At 41.2% G+C, this 22,857-nt stretch overlaps 1 protein-coding gene across 1 annotated transcript; it reads left to right on the top strand.

The window, feature by feature from the left end:
- The first annotated feature begins 1,763 nt into the window (after positions 1 to 1,763).
- Positions 1,764 to 22,514, top strand: LOC110521601 (protein-glutamine gamma-glutamyltransferase K). Its single transcript, XM_021599271.3, has 14 exons — positions 1,764 to 2,140; positions 10,864 to 11,132; positions 14,531 to 14,722; positions 15,656 to 15,907; positions 18,171 to 18,289; positions 18,419 to 18,526; positions 18,685 to 18,862; positions 18,970 to 19,108; positions 19,251 to 19,443; positions 19,573 to 19,726; positions 19,875 to 20,159; positions 20,275 to 20,435; positions 20,587 to 20,723; positions 21,280 to 22,514. The coding sequence occupies exons 2-14, from the start codon at positions 10,865 to 10,867 to the stop codon at positions 21,422 to 21,424; spliced, it is 2,331 nt and encodes a 776-aa protein (XP_021454946.3). The 5' UTR covers positions 1,764 to 2,140; position 10,864; the 3' UTR covers positions 21,425 to 22,514.
- Positions 22,515 to 22,857: the final 343 nt, after the last annotated feature.

Raw genomic sequence — 22,857 nt, 5'->3', positions numbered from 1 at the left:
AACAATAGTGGCCATCTTGAAGCAAGTGGAGAAGGAGAGCCCACAGTCCTTGGTAGCGGGCTGCGTCGGTGGCACTGTGTTATCCTCAAAGCGGGCAAAGAAGGTGTTTAGCTTGTCTGGAAGCAAGACGTCAGTGTCTATACTGACGTTTTGCCTGTTTGATTGCCTTGCAGAGGCAATGACTACTCTGTTTTTATTCTGCCATATTCCCAGTCACCTTGCCATGGTTAAATGTGATGGTTCTCGCTTTCAGTTTTGCGCGAATGCTGTCATCTATCCATGGCTTCTGGTTAGTGTAGGTTTTAATAATCAATCAGCATTCAGGATTAGTCCCACCTATTGTATAATACAAAAACAAAGACTCCAATTAAAACAACTAACACTGTTTTATTCCCCTTGGACATCACTGCACGTGCGATAAAACAGAAGAGCATGTACTACGATATTTTTTTATTAGGTTGCTGGATGTTTATCTCCTCCTTTTCAAAAACAAGAACAAATGTGCCTGGGGTGGCCAGTGGCACTGTTTCACCTTTTGGGGATCTCAGCTTTAAGGTCTGAAAGGCATTTGCTTATTGGGCAAGTCAGGAGTATTTTTGTGTTGGCCAAAGATGATGATCACATGCCCAAAAATGTAAAGTAGCTTTTTTTCACCTAAACACAGGGGAGGAACAAGAAGGACCAGACTACTGGAATTCTTTGCATTTTGTTTGTTATCAGTAAAAAAAAATCTACTGCCCAATGGGGCAACCAAAGAACAGGCTCAACTTCCGCAACTGCTTAGGTCACTTGCCCAGGGCAATATGGCAACCCTTACCAATCCCTCAGTATGTGTGTGTGTGTGTAACTACTCCCATATGTGTGTATGAACCAGTCCCCGTTCTCTCAATATGTCTGGGAAGACTTTTAGCTGACATTATTGTACGTTTTTGTGTGTAAGTGAACAATTTGTGTAAATATACGTATACTGACACAATCCACAGCAGTTAAAGTTAAGTGGAAAAGGAAAGTGGTGGCATTATTCTATGTAGTTTTGAATTCTGCCAACATGCTGTATTCGTTCTGGCTCATTAGGAAATTCTTGCAATGACATGTTTCCATTTCCTGACCCATGGTACCGTGAGCCTGGTTCCTAAGAACCTTTCAACTAAATCTACTTATTCATGATAAATAGTCTACTTCTTACCCTCACTGTTGACAAACAGAAATTAATTTCACTGACATTTATACAAAATAATGGTGAAATGAATGTTACGAGAATGTGAAGCAAGAAGTTATAAGATATTGCACTGTCCTGTGATAGGGGCTATGGTTCTGTTTAAAGAGACCCATGTGGATTTGATTTTACATCACACATGAGAATCTCAGATATGTTGAACTTTACATTTGTCACCATGAATTCTCTCAGATTGCAGAGCTAACTGTTTTACCACACACAGTATAATACAGCAAATGTGGATACCGTATGACAGGCGTTGTGTTTACATATTTTTAGACTGCACTGTAGTTACAGATCATGTCCTAATGACTGCTCTGTGTTTGGAGGGGTTTGTTTGAACTTACTCAGAGGCAACTTTCCCCTTTGCAGTCACAAGATTTATGGGAAATGGCACTCTAAGGGGCTCACATGAGAGTGAGAGTGACATCACAAGTAGATGTCTCATATGTATGCTTAGGTTTGTGTGTGCGTGTGTGTGCGTGTGTGTGTGTGTGTGTGTGTGTGTGTGTACTGTAGGTTTAGAATCCTTTTTCTTGACTTGTTTAGACAGCACAGTGGTGGAGTTTCTGCATGGAAGCCTGACTGGTTCAACTACTGCATTCATGTGAGCAGTCTCATGACTGATCCCCTGTGTGTAAAGATACATGACTTTTCCTCCCCTTATGAGGTGGGGAGGAGGGTGTGTCTACTGCCTCACAATCTTTAGTTTAAAAGGTCTCTCAAAGACGACATACTAACAGTAGTTCACAGCGTGAACACAGCGTGAAGACCGCATAATCTGTGAAGAAAAGAAGACGCGCACCGCATACCAGGGCAATATTATTTTGAACCTGCTTATCTGACTGTTCAGTCAGACAAGGGCTGCCAGGTGATTCAACAAACACTTTAACCCATCGGAGAACTCAACACATAGATTACAAAGTAAGTGAATATCTACAAATGCCTATAATTGACATCTTGATTCATTAATTGATGTAATTAATTGATGAATATTTTCCAGTTGATTTTTTTTTCCCGAGAAAAAAATCACTTTTCTCCAGGCTAACCCTGGAAGTGTCATTCAAAAGCATATAAAGCATATAAATAGGCCTATGTTTGGATTTGATTGGAGTTTTGATCAAATATTCAAGCCTGATGCTACCTGAGCCTGATGAGCCGTACATTAAATACATTTTATGAGCCCTACATTAAAGGCATTTAATGAGCCCAAGCACAAATGATTGTGCCGTTATCCAATATAGGCCTATGATATATAATATACTGCACATTACACAAAAGAGAAAAACATAAAAGCCCATAGATGTAGCTAGCTATATGCTCTCTTGGGTAAACAAGTGAAACAAACTCCAGTATGCTAATCTTTTGTGAACTGTATTACTCCATTGTATTATATTGTATTATATGGACTGGAATTAGACACCTCGTTCAAACCATGATAAAGCTGGTGGAGAACCTGCAATTCTGGTGCAGTACATATGGCCTACAAAATTACAAGTATAGACTAGCGAATAAGAATTTAAATTTTGAAATATAATAAGATGCATACAGTGCCTTCGAAAAGTATTCAGACCCCTTGACCTTTTCCACATTTTGTTACTTTACAGCCTTATTCTAAAATGGATTAAATAAATAACAATTCCTCCGCAATCTACACACAACACCCCATAATGACAAAGTCGAAACAAGTTTTTAGGAATTTTTGCACATTTAAAAAAATCCTAAAAGTATTTGGTTTTAAATTTACTTAAGTATCAAAGTAAAAGTATAAATCATTTCAAATTCCTTATTTTAAGCAAATCAAATGGCACAATTTTCTTGTTTTTTGTACATTTACTGATGGCACTCTCCAAAACTCAGACATACAGTAATTTACAAACAAAGCATTCGTGAGTCCGCCTGATCAGAGGCAGTAGGGATGACCAGGGATGTTTTCTTGATAATTGCATGAATTTGACTATTTTCCTGTCCTGCCAAGCATTCAAAATCTAATGAGTGCTTTTGGATGTCAGGGGAAATGTATGGAGTAAAAACGGCATTATTTTATTTAGGAATGTGGTGAAGTTAAAGTTGTCAAAAAATATAAATAGTAAAGGAGTAGTAGTAAATAGTAAAGATACCCCCCAAAAACTTCAGAGATTCCTGTTTTTCTACAGTCAAGACTACGATAGCCCAAGGCTGTTGCCAACCAAAGTAGCCATGACTGACGTTGTTTCCTGTAGTCTCAAAATTATTAAATGTTTTGTTTCTTGTAATAAAGTTTACCTGAAATGGAGCACAGTAACATGTATTAAATTATATAAAACAATGTCCTTCAAAGAAGTTGACTCACCCACATAATAATACCTGATGTATCAACTAGACTATGGTTTCTACCTGAGCACATGGAACATGATAATATCCTACAATTCACACCTCCTATATAGATGGCGAAAATTGGCATAACTCTCGGTGCTTGGCCCCTCTTTCCCGCCAAACATTCCTTTGTTTATTAAGAAGTGCTGCGTGAACTAAGCAGTGACTCCACTTCCGTCAGCGGCGTCATTTCTGTTGATAGTTAGGACACTTTTTTAGAACCCAGAGTGAACCGGCAGGATTAGCCAATTGGCCGCTGACAAAGTAACAAATTAACTAATTTGTTTGGCCAATCAATTAGTGACCCTGCATTCTACTGCTGGCTGAAGCTAAGCAGGGTCGGTCCTGGTCGGTCCCTGGATGGGAGACCAGATGCTGTTGGAAGTGGTGTTGGAGGGCCAGTAGAAGGCAATCTTTCCTCTGGTCTAAGGAGATCCCAATGAAACAGGGCAGTGATTGGGGACATGTGTAGGGTGCTGTCTTTCGGATGGGACATTAAACAGGTGTCCTGACGATCGGTGGTGCCTCATACCATCATGGCCACCTAATCATCCCCAGCTTCCAATTAGCTCATTCATCCCTCTTCCTTCCCCTGTAACTATTCCCCAGGTTGTTGCTGTAAATGAGAATGTGTTCTCAGTCAACTTACCTGGTAAAATAAGGGTGTCAAATACTAATAATAATAATAATTCAGTAAAAGTGTAACAGCTGTGAAACAGTTAAACAGTTAAAATAAACCTGCAATGTTATAAGAAATGTATTTGTCTACATTGAAAAACATTGTAATTCAAATAATAGACAGACAGATTTTCACAGAACAGAAAGGGTGTGACTAAGGAAAAGGACCCAAGAAAAAATGTATAATAGGGTGTGGTAATAAACTAGATTATTTTGTGTGTCCTTGTTGTATGATTTCGTGCCTGCATGTCATTATAATGGATTGGTCTGTTATTTTGAGACCTGCCCTATTTACATCCTCCTTTGTTAAGCCTGTTTCTGCAGTATTATATCAGAAAAGTAATAACAAAGAAACAAATAATTCAAGCACTTATGAGTTCACTCACTCGGATACACCTCACCAGCCTACATTACTTGACCTATACAGTATGACTATTTCAACCCTCATCTCATAATCAAGTATACTAGGCAAGGTGTTCAGGTCATGGAAGACTGCTCTAACACAGTAGTATCAGAAACAGGCTTCAACAGTGTACATTATGTATCAGTCAAAGTCTAGCCATGCCTAACCCACAGGCTACTGAAACATGCTCACATTCACTTGCAGCACTTTCAACCCTGGCAGATAAGATGGAGAGCATATTATTTCAAAGCTGACCTGGTTTAAGATGTTGGCAAACATATGGTTTGATGAGCATGAAAATGCTATAAACCATATGCCATGGCCGCGTAAGTCACCAGATCTCAACCCAATTGAACACTTATGGGAGATTCTGGAGTGGGCCTGAGACAGCGTTTTCCACCACCAACATAACACTAAACGATGAAATGTCTCATGGAAGAATGGTGTCGCATCCCTCCAATAGAGTTCCAGACACATGTCAAGGCACATTGAAGCTGTTCTGGCTCATGGTGGCCCAACAACTATTAAGAGACTTTATGTTGGTGTTTCCTTTATTTTGGCAATTACCTGTATATGAGTGTGTGTCCGTGTGTCTGATGGTTTATGTGTGTGTGTGTGTGTGTGTGTGTGTGTGTGTGTGTGTGTGTGTGTGTGTGTGTGTGTGTGTGTGTGTGTGTGTGTGTGTGTGTGTGTGTGTGTGTGTATATATTGCATGCATATCGTGTTTGTGAATGTACGGTATGTGCATATATTTATGTGTAGGCAGCAAGTGTCCAGTTATATTTGCACTATTTAGGCATTTCCAATTTTAGTTAGACTGTTCACAACATATCCCACTATTCCACTTGTTCACATATCTCAGCAGTTGCGCAATTTCTATCTTGAACTCAGTCAGTGGAATGTTTTTACACCCTCTCTCCCTCCCATGGTTGTTCTTAAGTCTGAGGTCACAAGTGTAAGGTTTAACATTGACGATGAAGAAACATTCCTTTCTCTCTCTGTCTATAATTTAGCCTCAATCTCTCCACTCCCTTCTTTGATTCTCCTCATTGGCATGTACATAAGTAATGAGGTAGTCAGGCGACTTTAAAGGCCCTGTGCTTTTTATGTGTATTTCTACACTATGAGGTTGTAATAATACTGTGAAATTGTGAAAATTATTATATTTCCCTTTAGTGTAAGAGCTGTTTGAAAAGACCACCTGAAATTTCAGCCTGTTTTGGCGGGATGGAGTTTTGGCTTGCCTGGTGACATTAGTTAATAGACCAATAATCAAGAGTTTAAAACCTCTCTGACAATAACAGCTAGTTTTAAGTTTTTCTCTACCAGACAGTCCTAGCAAAATTCTTGCTTGGGAAACTTATATTTTGTAATAAGCTTTTTTTTGTTAATTTTTGACCACTTTAAGTAAAAACAATGGGGGGGGGGGGGGGGGTCTAATCTAATCTAAGATATGGAAGTGTTTTAAAATGGTCATACCAAAGATCATTTAGCTATTTGATTTAGATTTTTAAGACCCCTTATTAAGGTATCTTATTTTTTGGGGGGGAGTGAAACTATTTGGCATTACTGCTATTAGCCAATAGAAACACATTGAATAACAGATTCACTTATCCCCTTATTTTAGGACTAAACTACCTCTATATGTATTTCTATATTTTTTTTAAACTGGTACTGGGACCTTCAGTTGAGTCTTGAGGCTTGTGGCCGTCCTAGAGCAAAACCGACACCATCGTATTCATGAGAGTCCCATTTTTTAATAGAGTGGCCATAATATACTGAACAAAAAATATAAATGCAACATGCAACAATTTCAATGATTTTACTGAGTTACAGTTCATATAAGGAAATCAGTCAATTTAAATAAATTCATTCAGCCCTAATCTAAGAATTTCACATGACTGGGCAAGACCCACTGGGGAGCCAGGCCTTAATTACAGACAGAAATACTCAGTTTCATCAGCTGTCCGGGTGGCTGGTTTCAGACGATCCCGCAGGTGAAGAAGTCGGATCTGAAGGTCCTGGGCTGGCGAGGTTACACGTGGTCTGTGGTTGTGAGGCCGGTTGGACGTCTTCTCTAAAACAACATTGAAGGCAACAATTCTCTGGCAACAGCTCTGGTGGACATTTCTGCAGTCAGCATTCGAATTGCACTCCCCCTCAAAACTTGAGACATTTGTGTAATTGTGTTTTGTGACAAAACTGCACATTTTAAAGTGGCCTTTAATTGTCCCCAGCATAAGGTGCACCTTTGTAATGATCATGCTGTTTAATCAGCTTCTTGATATGTGACACCTGTCAGGTAGATGGATTATCTTGGCAAATCATAAATGCTCACTAACAGGGATGTACAGTGCCTTGCGAAAGTATTCGGCCCCCTTGAACTTTGCGACCTTTTGCCACATTTCAGGCTTCAAACATAAAGATATAAAACTGTCTTTTTTTGTGAAGAATCAACAACAAGTGGGACACAATCATGAAGTAGAACGACATTTATTGGATATTTCAAACTTTTTTAACAAATCAAAAACTGAAAAATTGGGCGTACAAAATTATTCAGCCCCCTTACTTTCAGTGCAGCAAACTCTCTCCAGAAGTTCAGTGAGGATCTCTGAATGATCCAATGTTGACGTAAATGACCAATGATGATAAATACAATCCACCTGTGTGTAATCAAGTCTCCGTATAAATGCACCTGCACTGTGATAGTCTCAGAGGTCCGTTAAAAGCGCAGAGAGCATCATGAAGAACAAGGAACACACCAGGCAGGTCCGAGATACTGTTGTGAAGCAGTTTAAAGCCGGATTTGGATACAAAAAGATTTCCCAAGCTTTAAACATCCCAAGGAACACTGTGCAAGCGATAATATTGAAATGGAAGGAGTATCAGACCACTGCAAATCTACCAAGACCTGGCCGTCCCTCTAAACTTTCAGCTCATACAAGGAGAAGACTGATCGGAGATGCAGCCAGGAGGCCCATGATCACTCTGGATGAACTGCAGAGATCTACAGCTGAGGTGGGAGACTCTGTCCATAGGACAACAATCAGTCGTATATTGCACAATCTGGCCTTTATGGAAGAGTGGCAAGAAGAAAGCCATTTCTTAAAGATATCCATAAAAAGTGTTGTTTAAAGTTTGCCACAAGCCACCTGGGAGACACACCAAACATGTGGAAGAAGGTGCTCTGGTCAGATGAAACCAAAATTGAACTTTTTGGCAACAATGCAAAACGTTATGTTTGGCGTAAAAGCAACACAGCTCATCACACTGGACACACCATCCCCACTGTCAAACATGGTGGTGGCAGCATCATGGTTTGGGCCTGCTTTTCTTCAGCAGGGACAGGGAAGATGGTTAAAATTGATGGGAAGATGGATGGAGCCAAATACAGGACCATTCTGGAAGAAAACCTGATGGAGTCTGCAAAAGACCTGAGACTGGGACGGAGATTTGTCTTCCAACAAGACAATGATACAAAACATAAAGCAAAATCTACAATGGAATGGTTCAAAAATAAACATATCCAGGTGTTAGAATGGCCAAGTCAAAGTCCAGACCTGAATCCAATCGAGAATCTGTGGAAAGAACTGAAAACTGCTGTTCACAAATGCTCTCCATCCAACCTCACTGAGCTCGAGCTGTTTTGCAAGGAGGAATGGGTAAAAATTTCAGTCTCTCGATGTGCAAAACTGATAGAGACATACCCCAAGCGACTTACAGCTGTAATCGCAGCAAAAGGTGGCGCTACAAAGTATTAATTTAAGGGGGCTGAATAATTTTGCACGCCCAATTTTTCAGTTTTTGATTTGTTAAAAAAGTTTGAAATATCCAATAAATGTCGTTCCACTTCATGATTGTGTCCCACTTGTTGTTGATTCTTCACAAAAAAATACAGTTTTATATCTTTATGTTTGAAGCCTGAAATGTGGCAAAAGGTCGCAAAGTTCAAGGGGGCCGAATACTTTCGCAAGGCACTGTAAACAAATTTGTGCACAAAATGTGAGAGAAATAAGCTTTTGTGGATCTGGAAAAATTCTGGGATCTTTTATTTCAGCTGATGAAACATGGGACCAACACTTTACATCTTGCGTTTATATTTTTGTTCAGTGTAGTTCAGTGTAGTTTATAGAACAAACCTTTCGGACGCTACAGATGTTTTCCTGAGAAGACAGATTTTTGGGATGTCTCATGGTCTGACAAACATTGCACGAGCTCTGCTACCTTTCACCATACAGTAGAAGCGGGATTGACACGCAGCCCATGGAAAAAACACATATCTCTATCTTAAACAGATGGAATTTGATGGAGATTTCTGTATTATGACAATTAGATTTCAGCGCGGCCGCGGAAATTGTAGGCAAGGGTAAATTGTTACACAGAAATGATTTGATATTGAGATAAAAAGGGCTACATTAGAGCTTGCAGTGTTTCCTTATTGAGACTGCTCTGTCACTGTGTAGTAACAGTCAGGAATGTAGATAGATTGTGCGAAGCAGGAATGCAGATAGATTGTGGGAAAGGCTTCTTTTAGGACTAAATAAGTTACTGGAAAGCAATCTACAAAATTAAAATTAAAATGTAACCTTTATTTAACCAGGAAGGGCTCATTGAGATTTCAAATCTCTTTTTAAAGAGCGTCCTGGCCAAGATAGGCAGCACCAAGTCATTACAAAAACTACAGACAAACAACATGAAAAACTACAAGTAATCTAGTAAAAACCATAGAATTCACAAGAGTATAACAAAATCAAAAACAGCAAATTAAAAACATTGATAGGTCAGGGGATCAGTCTCAAGATCATTCATCAGTGATTTAAAAATACCAATCGGGACAAGTTCTTCCAGTTTAAAAGTATTTTGTAAGGTGTTCCAAGACGATGGCGCAGAGTACATAAAAGCCCTTTTACCAAATTCTAATTAATTTGGAACAGTTAGCAGGACAAAGTCCAGCGAACGAAGAGTGTACCCACCACATTTCTGAACAATAAAAATGCCCAAATAAAAAGATAGTAAACCCAAAATGGCTTTGTAAATAAAAGTATACCAGTGCCTGAGCCTACGAGTGACTAGAGAAGGCCAGCCAACCCTGGTATACAAAGTGCAGTGGTGCGTAAGTGTTTTGCAGTTTAAAATAAATCTCAAAGTGCCATGGTAAAGGGTGTCAATTGATCTCAAACACTGAGCGGAAGCATTCATATATAAAATATCCCCATAGTCTAGTAAAGGCATAAATGTAGCTGATACTAGCCTCCTTCCTTTGGACATTTTTGTCTAAATCATTTATATAAATAGTGAATAAGAGAGGACCAAGTACAGAGCCTTGGGGCACACCATTAAAGACAGACAATTTAACAGACATAAGCCCATCAAATTGAGTGCACAGAGTTCTATCAGACAGATAGTTAGCAAACCATGCAACTGCATGCTCTGAAAGACCTACACTCGACAATCTCTGCCTTAGTATAGCATGATCAACTGTATCAAAAGCCTTAGAGAGATCAATAAAAGTGAGACACAGTGCTGTATTTTGTCAAGGGCTTCAGTTTTATCATTTAAAACCTCCATGGCTGCTGTAATTGTGCTATGCTTCTTCCTGAAGCCTGATTGGTACATTGATAAAATATAGTTAGTAAATAAAAACTGATGATTAAATAATGATTAAAAATAATTATTACCAGTGGTGTAAAGTACAGAAATAAAAAAGTACTATTGTAAAGTACTACAGTGTTTTGGGGTATGTGTAATTTACTATTTATATTTTTGACAACTTTTACTTTTACTTCACTACATTTCTATAGAAAATAATGTACTTTACTTGAGTAATTTTCTGTTAAGGTATCTTTACTTTTACTCAAGTATGACAATTGTGCGTGTGTGTGTGGTGGGGGGAATGATATAAAAAGGAGTTGGATAAAAGAGAGTGGAAGAAGAAGAGGAGTTTATGGGAGAGACTGGACACATAATAGGAGAGTTAGGAGGGGGATTAATATATTGATGCGATTAATATATTGATGCAAGTGATGAGTATACCATAGCTTTAATTCACTCATTAGGCGAGAGGACTACATTTGATTTGTGATGCACATTGGCCAATTATAATGACAATTGTTCAAAAGGTTATTGGATGGATCTGGATTGAGGATAGAGTTCTAAGCACACGCAAAGTGACAACAATACATGCCACTCTCTGTTTTCTTCTGATTCTCAGGATGCCTGTGGAAACACCATCAGTCAGAAACACGTCTACAGTTGGTCGCTTCCCATCAGTCACACTGGGATGGGAGAAAGATGAGGAGCCAGAGAAGAACACAGAAGAAGGGGGGTGTCGACAATGGTTACGTAAGATCTGTCCTTGTTGCTGTCAAAGACCGAGCAAAGATGATGACATCGCAGATAAGGTTGTCACAGGGATCGATGATGCAGACAAGCTTGCGGGGAATGGTGACAAGCCAGTCACTAATGGAAGTAACCTTGAAGGTAATTTACACTTTTAAAAATACCATACAGTCGCTAGTGAAAGTCTACACACCCCTTGCAGTCTTTACATTTTGCTGCCTTATAAATTAAATCTTCAATTGGATTTCCTTCCTACCTATCTACACAAGCTACTCCACATTTTCAAAGTGAAAGTCATAAAAAATGAAGATGTATTGATTGCGTATGTCTTCACACCCCAGAGTTAATACTTGGTGGAAGCACCTTTGGCAGCCATTACAGCTGTGAGTAATTTTTAATAAGATGCTACCAACCTTTCACAACTCATAGAGCAACATATATCCATTGTTTTGTCAAAATTGCTCAAGCTCATAAAAATAGTTGGGCAGCAATATTCAAACCCTGTCTCTTATTAACATTTGTGTAATTGTCCCGCTGAAAAATATAACTCTTACCCAGAGTTAGGTTTTCAGTAGACTGAGGTTTGTTTTCAGTAACTTTTGACATGGGCTGACAAACTCTGCAGTCCCTGCCGGTGACAAGCATGCCCATCACATGATGCTGCCACCACACTAATTAAAAATACAGAGGATCAACAACATTGCATTCACTCTCCTTATGGAAAACGTGATCTATGATCTTAGTTAATATGATAGCATATGACAACATGTAAAGCAACATGTGATAACATGAAACTACACATGTGAAAACATGTAATCACATGTGAATTGTTCCAAAAATGAAATTCACGTGAAATTTCATGTGGGGTCATGTGATTTTCCATGTGTGAAATCATGTGGTTTTTCTGTAAGGATTCAAATTACTGGCCTGTGTGACAAAGTGAAAGAAGGAATCCTGTGTTAAAAAATCCACTCTATTCTATTTGCAACAAGGCCATTAAGTAATACTGCAAGACAACAGGGCAAAGAAATTTGCTTTTGGCCTAAATAAAACAATACAGGTTTGGATCAAATTCAATGCAACCCAACACAAAGTAAAAACCTCTGTATTTTCAAGTATTGTGGTGGCACCATCATGTTATGGGTATGCTTGTCACCGGCAGGGACTGGGAAGTTTTTCAGGATCAAAAGTAAATATGAAAGGAGATAAGCCCAGGTAAAAAGTTAGAGGAAAACTAACCACAGTCTACTGAAAACCTAACCCTGGGATAGAGTTTTCTTTTTCAGTGGTACAATTACTCACATTTTAATGCCAACGACACACCAGAATGACTTTCCAAGAGTTGTTGAGTGTCCCTGAGTGGTCCAGCCTCATTCCTGACTTAAATTAGCTTGAAAATCAGAGACACAGTTTGAATATTGATGTCCTTGAATTATTCTCAACCAAATTTACTGGGCTTGAGCAATTGTGACAAAGACAATGGATATATGTTGTATATTTGAATATTGTATTCAAATGAGAGAGACTTTGTCATTTCTTCAAACAATCATCTTTATTCAATATCGATTAATTATTGAAATAATGAAACCGTCGACCCAAAAGTCTTGACTGTTGAGCCCGAGAGCCTACCCTTTACAGGCAATGATCAGTTTACATAACTGATACCAAGAATGCTTGGTTCCACCCCTCCCATATAGATTGGGGGGCACCATAAGTCACTTTGGGTTCATACTCTGGTCATCTGCCTCTGGTGTTGTCTCCCAGATGCCAGGATAATTAGGAATACTGCATCTGATCTATGGAATGCCAGCTGTAGGTATTTTATCACCAAGCCATCACTTAATCAGTTGCCAGCCCAAGCTGCAAAATATTCCTCTCAGTTAACTCAGAAAGGGAGAGAGAGAGTTCTAAGAACCTTACTCTATTTCATAAAACAACCATTTGGTGCATAAATATAACATAATTTTGTAATCAAGGCTCCCACAATGTTGACCTAACAGCTGTGCAAAGTTGGCAGAATCTTGAAATAAAAGATCCCAGACATTTTCTATACACACAACACAATGCCACAGATGTCTCAAGTTTTGAGGGAGCGTGTAATTGTCATGCTGACTGCAGGAATGTTCACCAGAGATTTTTCCAGAGAATTCAATATTAATTTCTCTACCATAATCCGCCTCCAACGTCGTTTTAGAGAATCTGGCAGTGTGTACAACCGGCCTCACAACCGCAGACCACATTTAACCAAGCTAGCCCAGGACCCCCAAATCTGTCTTCTTCACCTGCGGGATGGTCTGAGATGAGCCACCAGGACAGCTGATGAAACTGTGGGTTTGCAGAACCGAAGAATTGTTGCACAAACTGTCAGAAACCGTCTCAGGAAAGCTCATCTGCGTGCTCGTTGTCCTCATCGGGGTCTTGACCTGACTGCAGTTCGGCGTCGTAACCGACTTCAGTAGGCAAATTCTCACCTTCTATGGCCAGTGGCACGCTGGTGAAGTGTGTTCTTTACAGATTTATTCCGGTTTCAATTGTACCGGGCAGATGGCAGACAGCCTGTATGGCATCATGTGGGCGAGCGGTTTGCTGATGTCAACATTGTGAACAGAGTGCCCCAAAGTAGCGGTGGGGTTATGGTATGGGCAGGAATAAGCTACGGACAACGAACACGATTGCAGTTTATCGATGGCAATTTGAATGCACAGAGATACTATGACCAGACCGACCATAAAGGTCATTGTCATCCCATTCATCCTCCACTATCACCCCATGTTTCAGCATGATAATGCACGGCCCCATGTCGCAAGGATCTGTACACAATTCCTGGATGCTGAAAATGTCTCAGTTCTTCCATGGCCTGTAGAGTCACCAGGCATGTTTGGGATGTTCTGGATTGACGTGCACAGCAGCGTGTTCAAGTTCCCACTGAGTTCCCAGCAACTTTGCACAGCCATTGAAGAGGAGTTGGACACCATTCCACAGGCCACAATCAACAGCCTGATCAACTCTATGCGAAGGAGATGTGCCACACTGCCTGAGGCAAATGGTCACACCAGATACTGACTGGTTTTCTGATCCATGCCCCTATATTTTTTTAAGCTATCTGTGACCAACAGATGCATATCTGTATTCCCAGTCGTGAAATTCACATGTTATGGCCAAATGAATTTATTTAAATTGACTGCTTTCCTTAAATAAACTGTAACTCAGTAAAATCTTTTAAATAGTTGCATGTTGCATTGATATTTTTGTTCAGTGTATTAACTCTGGGCTGTGAAAACATATACAATCATAACAACTTGATATTTTTTTACATGTATTATTCATTTGGAACATTTTAGATAATTTTCTTTCACTTAAAGAAATTGGAGTAGGTTGTGTAGATCTGTAAGAAAAAACAAATTTAATCCCTTTTTAGATTTAATTTCAAGACAGCAAAATTTGAGCATTGTATTTCATTGTTACTACGCAAGACATTGTGACATTTGTGACAAAGGGTTGACTTTAATATGAACTTCCCTCTCTTCCTGTTGTCTCAGAGCTGTTGTTGATTGTGCGGTCCATAGACCTGATGAAAAAAAATAAAGGTCAGAACCGCATGGAGCATCACACAGACCGTTACTACGGTGATGGCCTCATCATCCGCAGGGGTCAGATCTTCATGATGTGGCTTGACCTCTCACGACCTTACAATTCCAACACGGACAGACTCCACCTGGAGCTTAGGACAGGTCAGTGAGACATTCTGCTGAATCATGAAGGGTTACAATGACTCAAAAATGTCCTCCCTAGTTCCCCTGATGGGAAGCCCTAGGGCTAACAAGTGCGCATGATAACAGTAAGCCCTTTATAACCAATCATGGGAACTGACAGAGTAACTAGTTGGTTGTGTGTTTTTGTTTATTGGCATGAGCTTGTGTGTCAGTGTGCGCTTGTGTCTTGGAACGGCCCTGTGCCTGCACCATGTTTTGGTGATTATCACCATGGTAACTGGAGTCATGCATGTGGTTTGTGGCAAGCCTCCAGTGTTTAACAGGAGCCTGCCTCTCTCACAGTCCTGCAAAATCCCCTCTTTCCACTGATAATTCATTCCTACCATAAACAGCTTCGCCACCAACCAACCCACCAACTAATTTCACCATGCACTTTCAGCTTCTAGATTGTAATATTTATCTTAGAGATTAATTGAATATGAGTGTGTACTGAATGAGAGATGTGTATTAATAGACAAGCAGCAAATCAACATTTAGGACAGATACTGTATAGATCTGCAGAATGAGTGTACTGCGGTTGGATTGTAGATGCGTGTGTGTGTGTGTGTGTGTGTTTGAGGATGAGAATGTTGCTCTGCTTGTTTTCTCAAGCACACCCTGTTAACACCTTGGGTGCAGTCACCAATCTGACATAGAACTCTTTTAGGAAGCAATTTCTTGATGCCGTTAATAACTAACTACAGATTATAAATCAACACGTGTGTTTTATTACCAAATGAAATGACTGTTTTTGTCGGTGTTGCCAACAAACCAACTTCATGTTATTTTTTTCATGACAGCAATAAATTAAACATTCAGCTAAAATAGGAGTAAGAGAAATTGCACGACATAATTTCAACATATTTTATTCAATGATACTGAATAATATTTGTTTGTGTCTGTCTGGGATAGGACCCTTGCCTACAGTGGCAAAGGGCACCCATGTCATCATCCCATTGGTTGAGGAGCTGGAGGATGACCGTTGGGAGGCCAAGATTGTGCAACGGGACGGCAAGAGGCTCAAGCTGTCCATCAACTCCCCGCCCACAGCCGTGATTGGCCGATACCAGCTCACCGTGGCAACGCAAAGCCCAAAGGGGGAGGCCACATCTACACATGACCCTGGGAATGACATCTGCATGCTGTTTAACCCCTGGTGTAAAGGTGAGAGAGAGAGAGAGAAAGAGAGAGGGAGGGAGGGAGGGAAAGAGAGAGAGAGAGAGAGAGAGAGAGAGAGAGAGAGAGAGAGAGAGAGAGAGAGAGAGAGAGAAAAATACAAAAATGTCCTCCCGTGTGCTACCTACTGACTTGCCTAGTTAAATAAAGGTAAAAGGTAAAATATAAAATAAAATTGAGGAAGGCCGCCGTAGGCAGACCTGGCATTTGTAATGTCTTTGTTCTTTTGGAACTTCGGTGAGTGTAATGTTTACTGTTCATTTTATTGTTTATTTCACTTTTGTATATTATCTACCTTGCTTTGGCAATGTTAACATATGTTTCCCATGCCAATAAAGCCCATTTAATTGAATTGAATTGATCAAATCAATACAGTGAAATGCTTACTTACAGGCTGTAACTAATAGTGCAAAAAAGGTATTAGGTGAACAATAGGTAAGTAAAGAAATAAAACAACAGTAAAAAGACAGGCTATATACAGTAGCGAGGCTATAAAAGTAGCGAGGCTACATACAGACACCGGTTAGTCAGGCTGATTGAGGTAGTATGTACATGTAGATATGGTTAAAAGAGGCATTGGCGGGTGGTGGGTCAGTGCAGATAGCCAGGTTAGCCAATGTGAGGGAGCACTGGTTGGTCGGCCCAATTGAGGTAGTATGTACATGAATGTATAGTTAAAGTGACTATGCATATATGATAAACAGAGAGTAGCAGCAGCGTAAAATAGGGTTTGGGGTGTTGGGGGGAGGCACACAATGTGAATAGTCCGGGTAGCCATTTGATTACCTGTTCAGGAGTCTTATGGATTGGGGGTAAAACTGTTGAGAAGCCTTTTTGTCCTAGAATTGGCACTCCGGTACCGCTTGCTTGCTATGTGGTAGTAGATGGAACCGTCTATGACTGGGGTGGCTGGGGTCTTTGACAATCTTTAGGACCTTCCTCTGACACCGCCTGGTGTAGAGGTCCTGGATGGCAGGCAGCTTAGCCCCAGTGATGTACTGGGCCGTACGCACTACCCTCTGTAGTGCCTTGCAGTCAGAGGCCAAGCAATTTCCGTACCAGGCAGCAATGCAACCAATGCAACCAGCTCTCAATGGTGCAGCTGTAGAACCTTTTGAGGATCTCAGGACCCATGCAAAATCTTTTTAGTTTCCTGAGGGGGAATAGGCTTTGTCGTGCCCTGACTTGTGTGTTTGGACCATTCTAGTTTGTCGTTGATGTGGACACCAAGGAACTTGAAGCTCTCAACCTGCTCCACTACAGCCCCGTCCATGAGAATGGGGGCATGCTCGGTCCTCCTTTTCCTGTAGTCCACAATCATCTCCTTAGTCTTGGCTACGTTGAGGGATAGGTTGTTATTCTGGCACCACCCCCGGCCAGGTCTCTGACCTCCTCCCTATAGACTGTCTCGTCGTTGGCGGTGATCAGGCCTACCACTGTTGTTTCGTCTGCAAACTTAATGATGGTGTTGGAGTCGTGCCTGGCCATGTAGTCATGGGTGAAAAGGGAGTACAGGAGAGGACTGAGCACGCACCCCTGGGGAGCTCCAGTGTTGAGGATCAGCGTGGCAGATGGGTTGCTACCTACCCTTACCACCTGGGGGCGGTCTGTCAGAAAGTCCAGGATCCAGTTGCAGAGAGAGGTGTTTAGTCCCAGGATGGGAAAGGGCAGTGTGGAGTGCAATAGAGATGGCATCATCTGTGGATCTGTTTGGGCGGTATGCAAATTGGATTGAGTCTAGGGTTTCTGGGATAATGGTGTTGATGTGAGCCATTACCAACCTTTCAAAGCACTTCATGGCTACGGACGTGAGTGCTATGGGTCTGTAGTCATTTAGGCAGGTTGCCTTTGTGTGTGTGAGAGAGAGAGAGGGAGAGGGAGAGAGAGAGGGAGAAGGAGACAAACAAGGAAGAAGTAAATTAGTTAATACAAAGAGAGCTTGTCCCTGTCCTCAGCCAACCCTACACTCTTAGAAAAAAGGGTTCCAAAAGGGTAGATCCCTCTGTCGAAATTATTCTACATGGACCTCAAAAGGGTTCTACCTGGAACTAAAAAGGTTTCATCAAAGGGTTCTCCTATGAGGACAGCCGAAGAACCTTTTTAGATTCTAGATAGCACCGTTTATTTTCTAACAGTGTAAGCTCAGAGACTCTCCATAGTTTTCACCCTCATTTCAGGCTGATGACATCACACAATGGAATTGTTTTCCTTTTGAACAAATGGATACAACCTCTCTCTCCCTGTCCGTCAGATGACACAGTGTACATGGACGATGGCGATGAGAAGAACGAGTATATCCTGAATGATGTTGGAAGGCTCTACTACGGCACAGAGAACCAGATTGGTTCAAGAACGTGGAACTATGGACAGGTGAAGGAACATGAAGATTGTAAGTCAGTTGATGGGGAAATGTTCTGAGTAGGACAGACCTAACTAACATCTTTCTATCATTGCCCCTGCTTCTCTCTCTCCTTCCATCTCTCCCTCTCTATTTCTCAGTTTGACAAGGGGATCCTGGATGCCTGTCTTTATGCTTTGGAGAAGAGTGCGACCCCCCCCTCAGGCTGGGGAGACTCTGTCAACGTGGTACGAGTCATTTCAGCCATGGTGAGTCCTCCTCGCAAACACAGGGCCTATATTTTAAAACTTCACAATATCACCTCTAACCTCCCCTCTAAGTCCAACCAATGTCCAACCAAACTGGGACCTCATTATTCCAACTCTAAACTGAATCCAAAGTGAACTCGTACTCTCCTTTATCCCAGATCAACTCCCCAGATGACTGTGGGATCCTGGAGGGGAACTGGTCAGGGAACTATGTGGGCGGGACTTCCCCTACATCCTGGAGTGGCAGTGTGGACATCCTGAATAAGTACCATAAGGACGGAGGCGCACCGGTCAGATATGGCCAGTGCTGGGTCTTCTCTGGGGTCACCACCACAGGTGTGTTTGTATGTCTTTGGATAAATCAAATGACTTATCTGAGGGAAACTTGATTGCTATGATGCTATGCATTGACCCCTAACCTCTCACCCTCCAATCTCTTCCAGTGTTGAGGTGTTTGGGCATTCCCTCCCGTAGTGTGTCCAACTTCAACTCCGCCCACGACACAGATGTCTCCTTGACAACAGACGTGTATTTAGATGAGAAGTTGGAGTCTATAGATCACCTCAACTCTGACTCCATCTGGTGAGTAGAATATAATCATACTCTCTGACTCATGGTATCATTCAGTACTACATCATCTTAGTCATGTCATCACACACCACTTATGTAAATACAATGTAGATTTACTAGATTACATCTAAGTTATAACCCATTCCTGATTTAGGAACTTCCATGTGTGGAACGACTGTTGGATGGCTCGTCCAGACTTGCCACCTGGCTATGGCGGCTGGCAGGTAGTAGACTCCACCCCCCAGGAGACCAGTCAGGGCACATATCGATGTGGCCCCGCCTCCGTCAATGCCATCCGTAACGGACAAGTATTCCTGAAACATGACTCACCATTCGTCTTTGCCGAGGTGGGTCTCTAGTGTGTCTTCTCCCTTCCTTTCTCTCAGACGCAGTGATGACCTCACTTGCCCCTAGTCTCAGATGTCCTCCATCTCAACCATCTCTATCTCTCTCCCTCTGCTGTACCTGTACTGTAGGTGAACAGTGATAAGATCTACTGGCAGAGGAACCTGGATGGCACCTTCACCCAGATCCACAGTGAGAAAAACGCAGTGGGCCACTGTATCAGCACCAAGGCTGTGGGCTCCGATGAACGCAATGACATCACAGACCTTTACAAGCACCCAGAAGGTAGCTTCACATAGCTGTGCAAACATTAACAAACACTGGGTAGCATTGCATATCATAGTTTCATTGCCATACCTATACAAGCAGTCTCCTGTATAAGAACCCAGAGGTTAATATCTATTTTATTTTTTCTTATTGTTATTCTCTCCAGGCACAGAGGAGGAGCGCATCGCTGTGGAGACTGCAAGTCGCTATGGCTCCAAACCAAATGCCTACTCCTCTCCCATCGCTCAGGATGTATCCATAGAGGTGACCATGGATGGGGAGGGGCCACGCATGGGGGGAGATGCAGAACTGACCATTGTAATGCGCAACGCTAGTTCTCTACCACGCACCATCAACCTCCACAGCCAGGTGGCAGTCATGTACTACACTGGTGTGGTCAAGGCTACTGTCAAGAAGGACCAAATTCCTGTGGAGCTGCTACCCAATGAAGGTGAGCCACTGGGAAATGTCTTGTGTTACGTATATCAGGGATGTTCAGTCAGACAGTGTTATTCATTGCATGTCCAGGTTTTTCTCACCCTAGTCCTGCCTCCCTCTCCTAACAGTGAAGAACCTGGAGTGGATCCTTCAGTACCAGAACTACAAGGACCAGCTTGTGGACCAGGCTGCTCTGATGCTGACCCTGTCGGGCAGGGTCAATGAGACACAGCAGGTTCTGGCAACTCAGTTCAGCTTCCGCCTCCGCACCCCTGACCTCATCATTAAGGTAAGCTTAAACAGAATGAATTCATATCTCCATAAATATCATCCACAGCATCTATATGTGTGTCTGTCTGTCCATCTGAATATTGTCTGTTGACAACATAATCCAGAGATGTTCTATAATGATAAGGTTTCCATATACTTTTCCCTCCTAGCCAGTAGGGGAGGCTGTGGTGGGGAAAAAGATGGCGGCTGAGATCTCCTTCACCAACCCTCTGCCATGCACGCTGAAGGGAGTGGTGTTCCGTGTAGAGGGGCTGGGCCTGCAGAGTGTTCGACAGATCACTGTTGGGTGAGAAACTATGTTCGCATACATTCTGCTTGCCATATCTCTTTGTCACTCAATTCATCACATGGGCATACACAAATGTCCTGTAACCAGGGTTGGGGTCAAATCCAATTTCATTTGAAATTCGAATTCAATTCTTGAATTCACTCATGAAGTGGAGAATTTACACTGAATAACACTTGAAATTGTGGAATTGGAATTGAATTGGAATTATACTGTTTTAACTTTTTTAATTGGAATTTAATTGGAATTGTAAAACATTTAATCTTTGGAATGTAATTGAATTGGAATTCTATATATTTACATTTCCCAGTTAAGGGAATTAATGGACGTAGTTTCAACAAATTTACTGTAGGATTTGTTTTGAATCATTTCAAGCTGTACTCCTATATTTCCAGTATAGCTAGACTGTCTGAAGCCTGAAGGAATTGAATTCAAATTGGAATTTTTGGAATTTCTGTATGACACTATACTCACTGTCAATCTGTGGTGCATGTAGTCAATCTTCCTTCATGTTATGAACAAGCGCAGTACTGAGTATCTCTATCATATCTCTCAGTGACGTGGCCAGTCGCTCCACTGTGGTTCAGACGGAGGTCTTTGTCCCCACCCTGCCTGGACCCAGGAAACTGTTGGCTTCACTGGACTGTAAACAGCTCACACAGGTCCATGGTGTTGCTGACATCAACGTGAAGGAGAAATAAGTCTTCAGACACCATAGACCTCTCTTGGTCTGCTTGGCTATTGAGGCATAATCACTATGGAGGTCAGAAGAAATCATTTCCCTTCCTCTTCCCTCTACCAGAGCACTGGTGTTGCTGTTGAGTCAATTATGATGTTCGAAAGTACAGGTTGTGAGACAGGAAAACCATACACCATGCAAGACAAGCATTTTCAATAGTCATGTCACATATTTTTCCATTCCTCCCTTTCAAAATATCAGATTGGACCTATATAATGTGCCTTGAAAAGTGGCTAAACGAATGATTGCAGCCCTTACAATAATACTTTATACAGAATGTGTGGCATGTTCTGTTGACAGAACATTATACATTATCTTTGACACCATCAGATTTTTCTCAGCTATTATTTATCACAATAGAAGGGCTTTGTGTTTACTTACACTGTGCAATTATCTGATAATTTGGTGTTATTATTAACTTCTAAACGTTGTTATGGATTTTAACAGATCAGTTCTTTCAAACACATATCCATGCTTATGCGGCAGGGCGGCAGGGAACCTAGTGGGTAGAGCGTTGGGCCAGTAACCGTAAGGTTGCAAGATTGAATCCCCGAGCTGAAAAGGTACAAATCTGTTGTTCTGCCCCTGAACAAGGCAGTTAACCCACTGTTCCTAGGCCGTCATTGAAAATAAGAATTTGTTCTGAACTGACTTGCCTAGTTAAATAAAGGTAAAATAAAAAAAAATAAAAATGCATTACATATAGTGTGAATGTCTAAAAGTCTTTCCACTTGAACTGGATGAACAAATCAGTATTAGGAAGTCAAGTTAAATCTGCTCCATCCCATGCTTTTTGGATCCAGGTTTTGTATTAACATCAGATGTGCTGTTATTTTGCACTTATCAAATATCAACTCCATAGTAAGTACACAATTAGCTCTGAACTAAATGAAGCACCCAAGGTAGAGGTTTATGACAGAAACGCTGAAATGGCAGCTACACACGTTTATTTTTTCACAAACAGCATATAATCTGTAACTGTTTTAATAGTGTATTGTATTTGTGTGCTATTTACATTTGTATACTATGTGAGTAAATTAATTCCACTTAAATACTTTGTCCTTATTATGTGTGTTTGTGAGAGAGAGAGAGAGAGAGACAGAGAGAGAGAGAGGGAATTGGTAGAGTGACAGCAACAGGTTTACCCAAGTACATGTCATGAAAGAGTTGATATTTTAATGATGTAAGTGTTCAGTTTGACATCATGCACAATTATGAACACACTCCCTCATACACATACATAAACTGTAATGTGCAAATCACATCTTTCTACATTTATTTGGCCCTTTTCCTATTCAATAGTTCATTACAACACGTGATATTGGCAGTCATAAGTCAACCCCTTCATAATAAAGTCAAGATACTATAATGGTACCTTATTGTCAGTCATGACAT

The sequence above is a fragment of the Oncorhynchus mykiss genome, chromosome 4, assembly GCF_057628025.1.
Source record: "Oncorhynchus mykiss isolate SJ-2025 chromosome 4, ASM5762802v1, whole genome shotgun sequence".
Lineage (NCBI taxonomy): Eukaryota > Metazoa > Chordata > Actinopteri > Salmoniformes > Salmonidae > Oncorhynchus > Oncorhynchus mykiss.
This window is presented reverse-complemented; position numbering and strand designations above follow the sequence as displayed.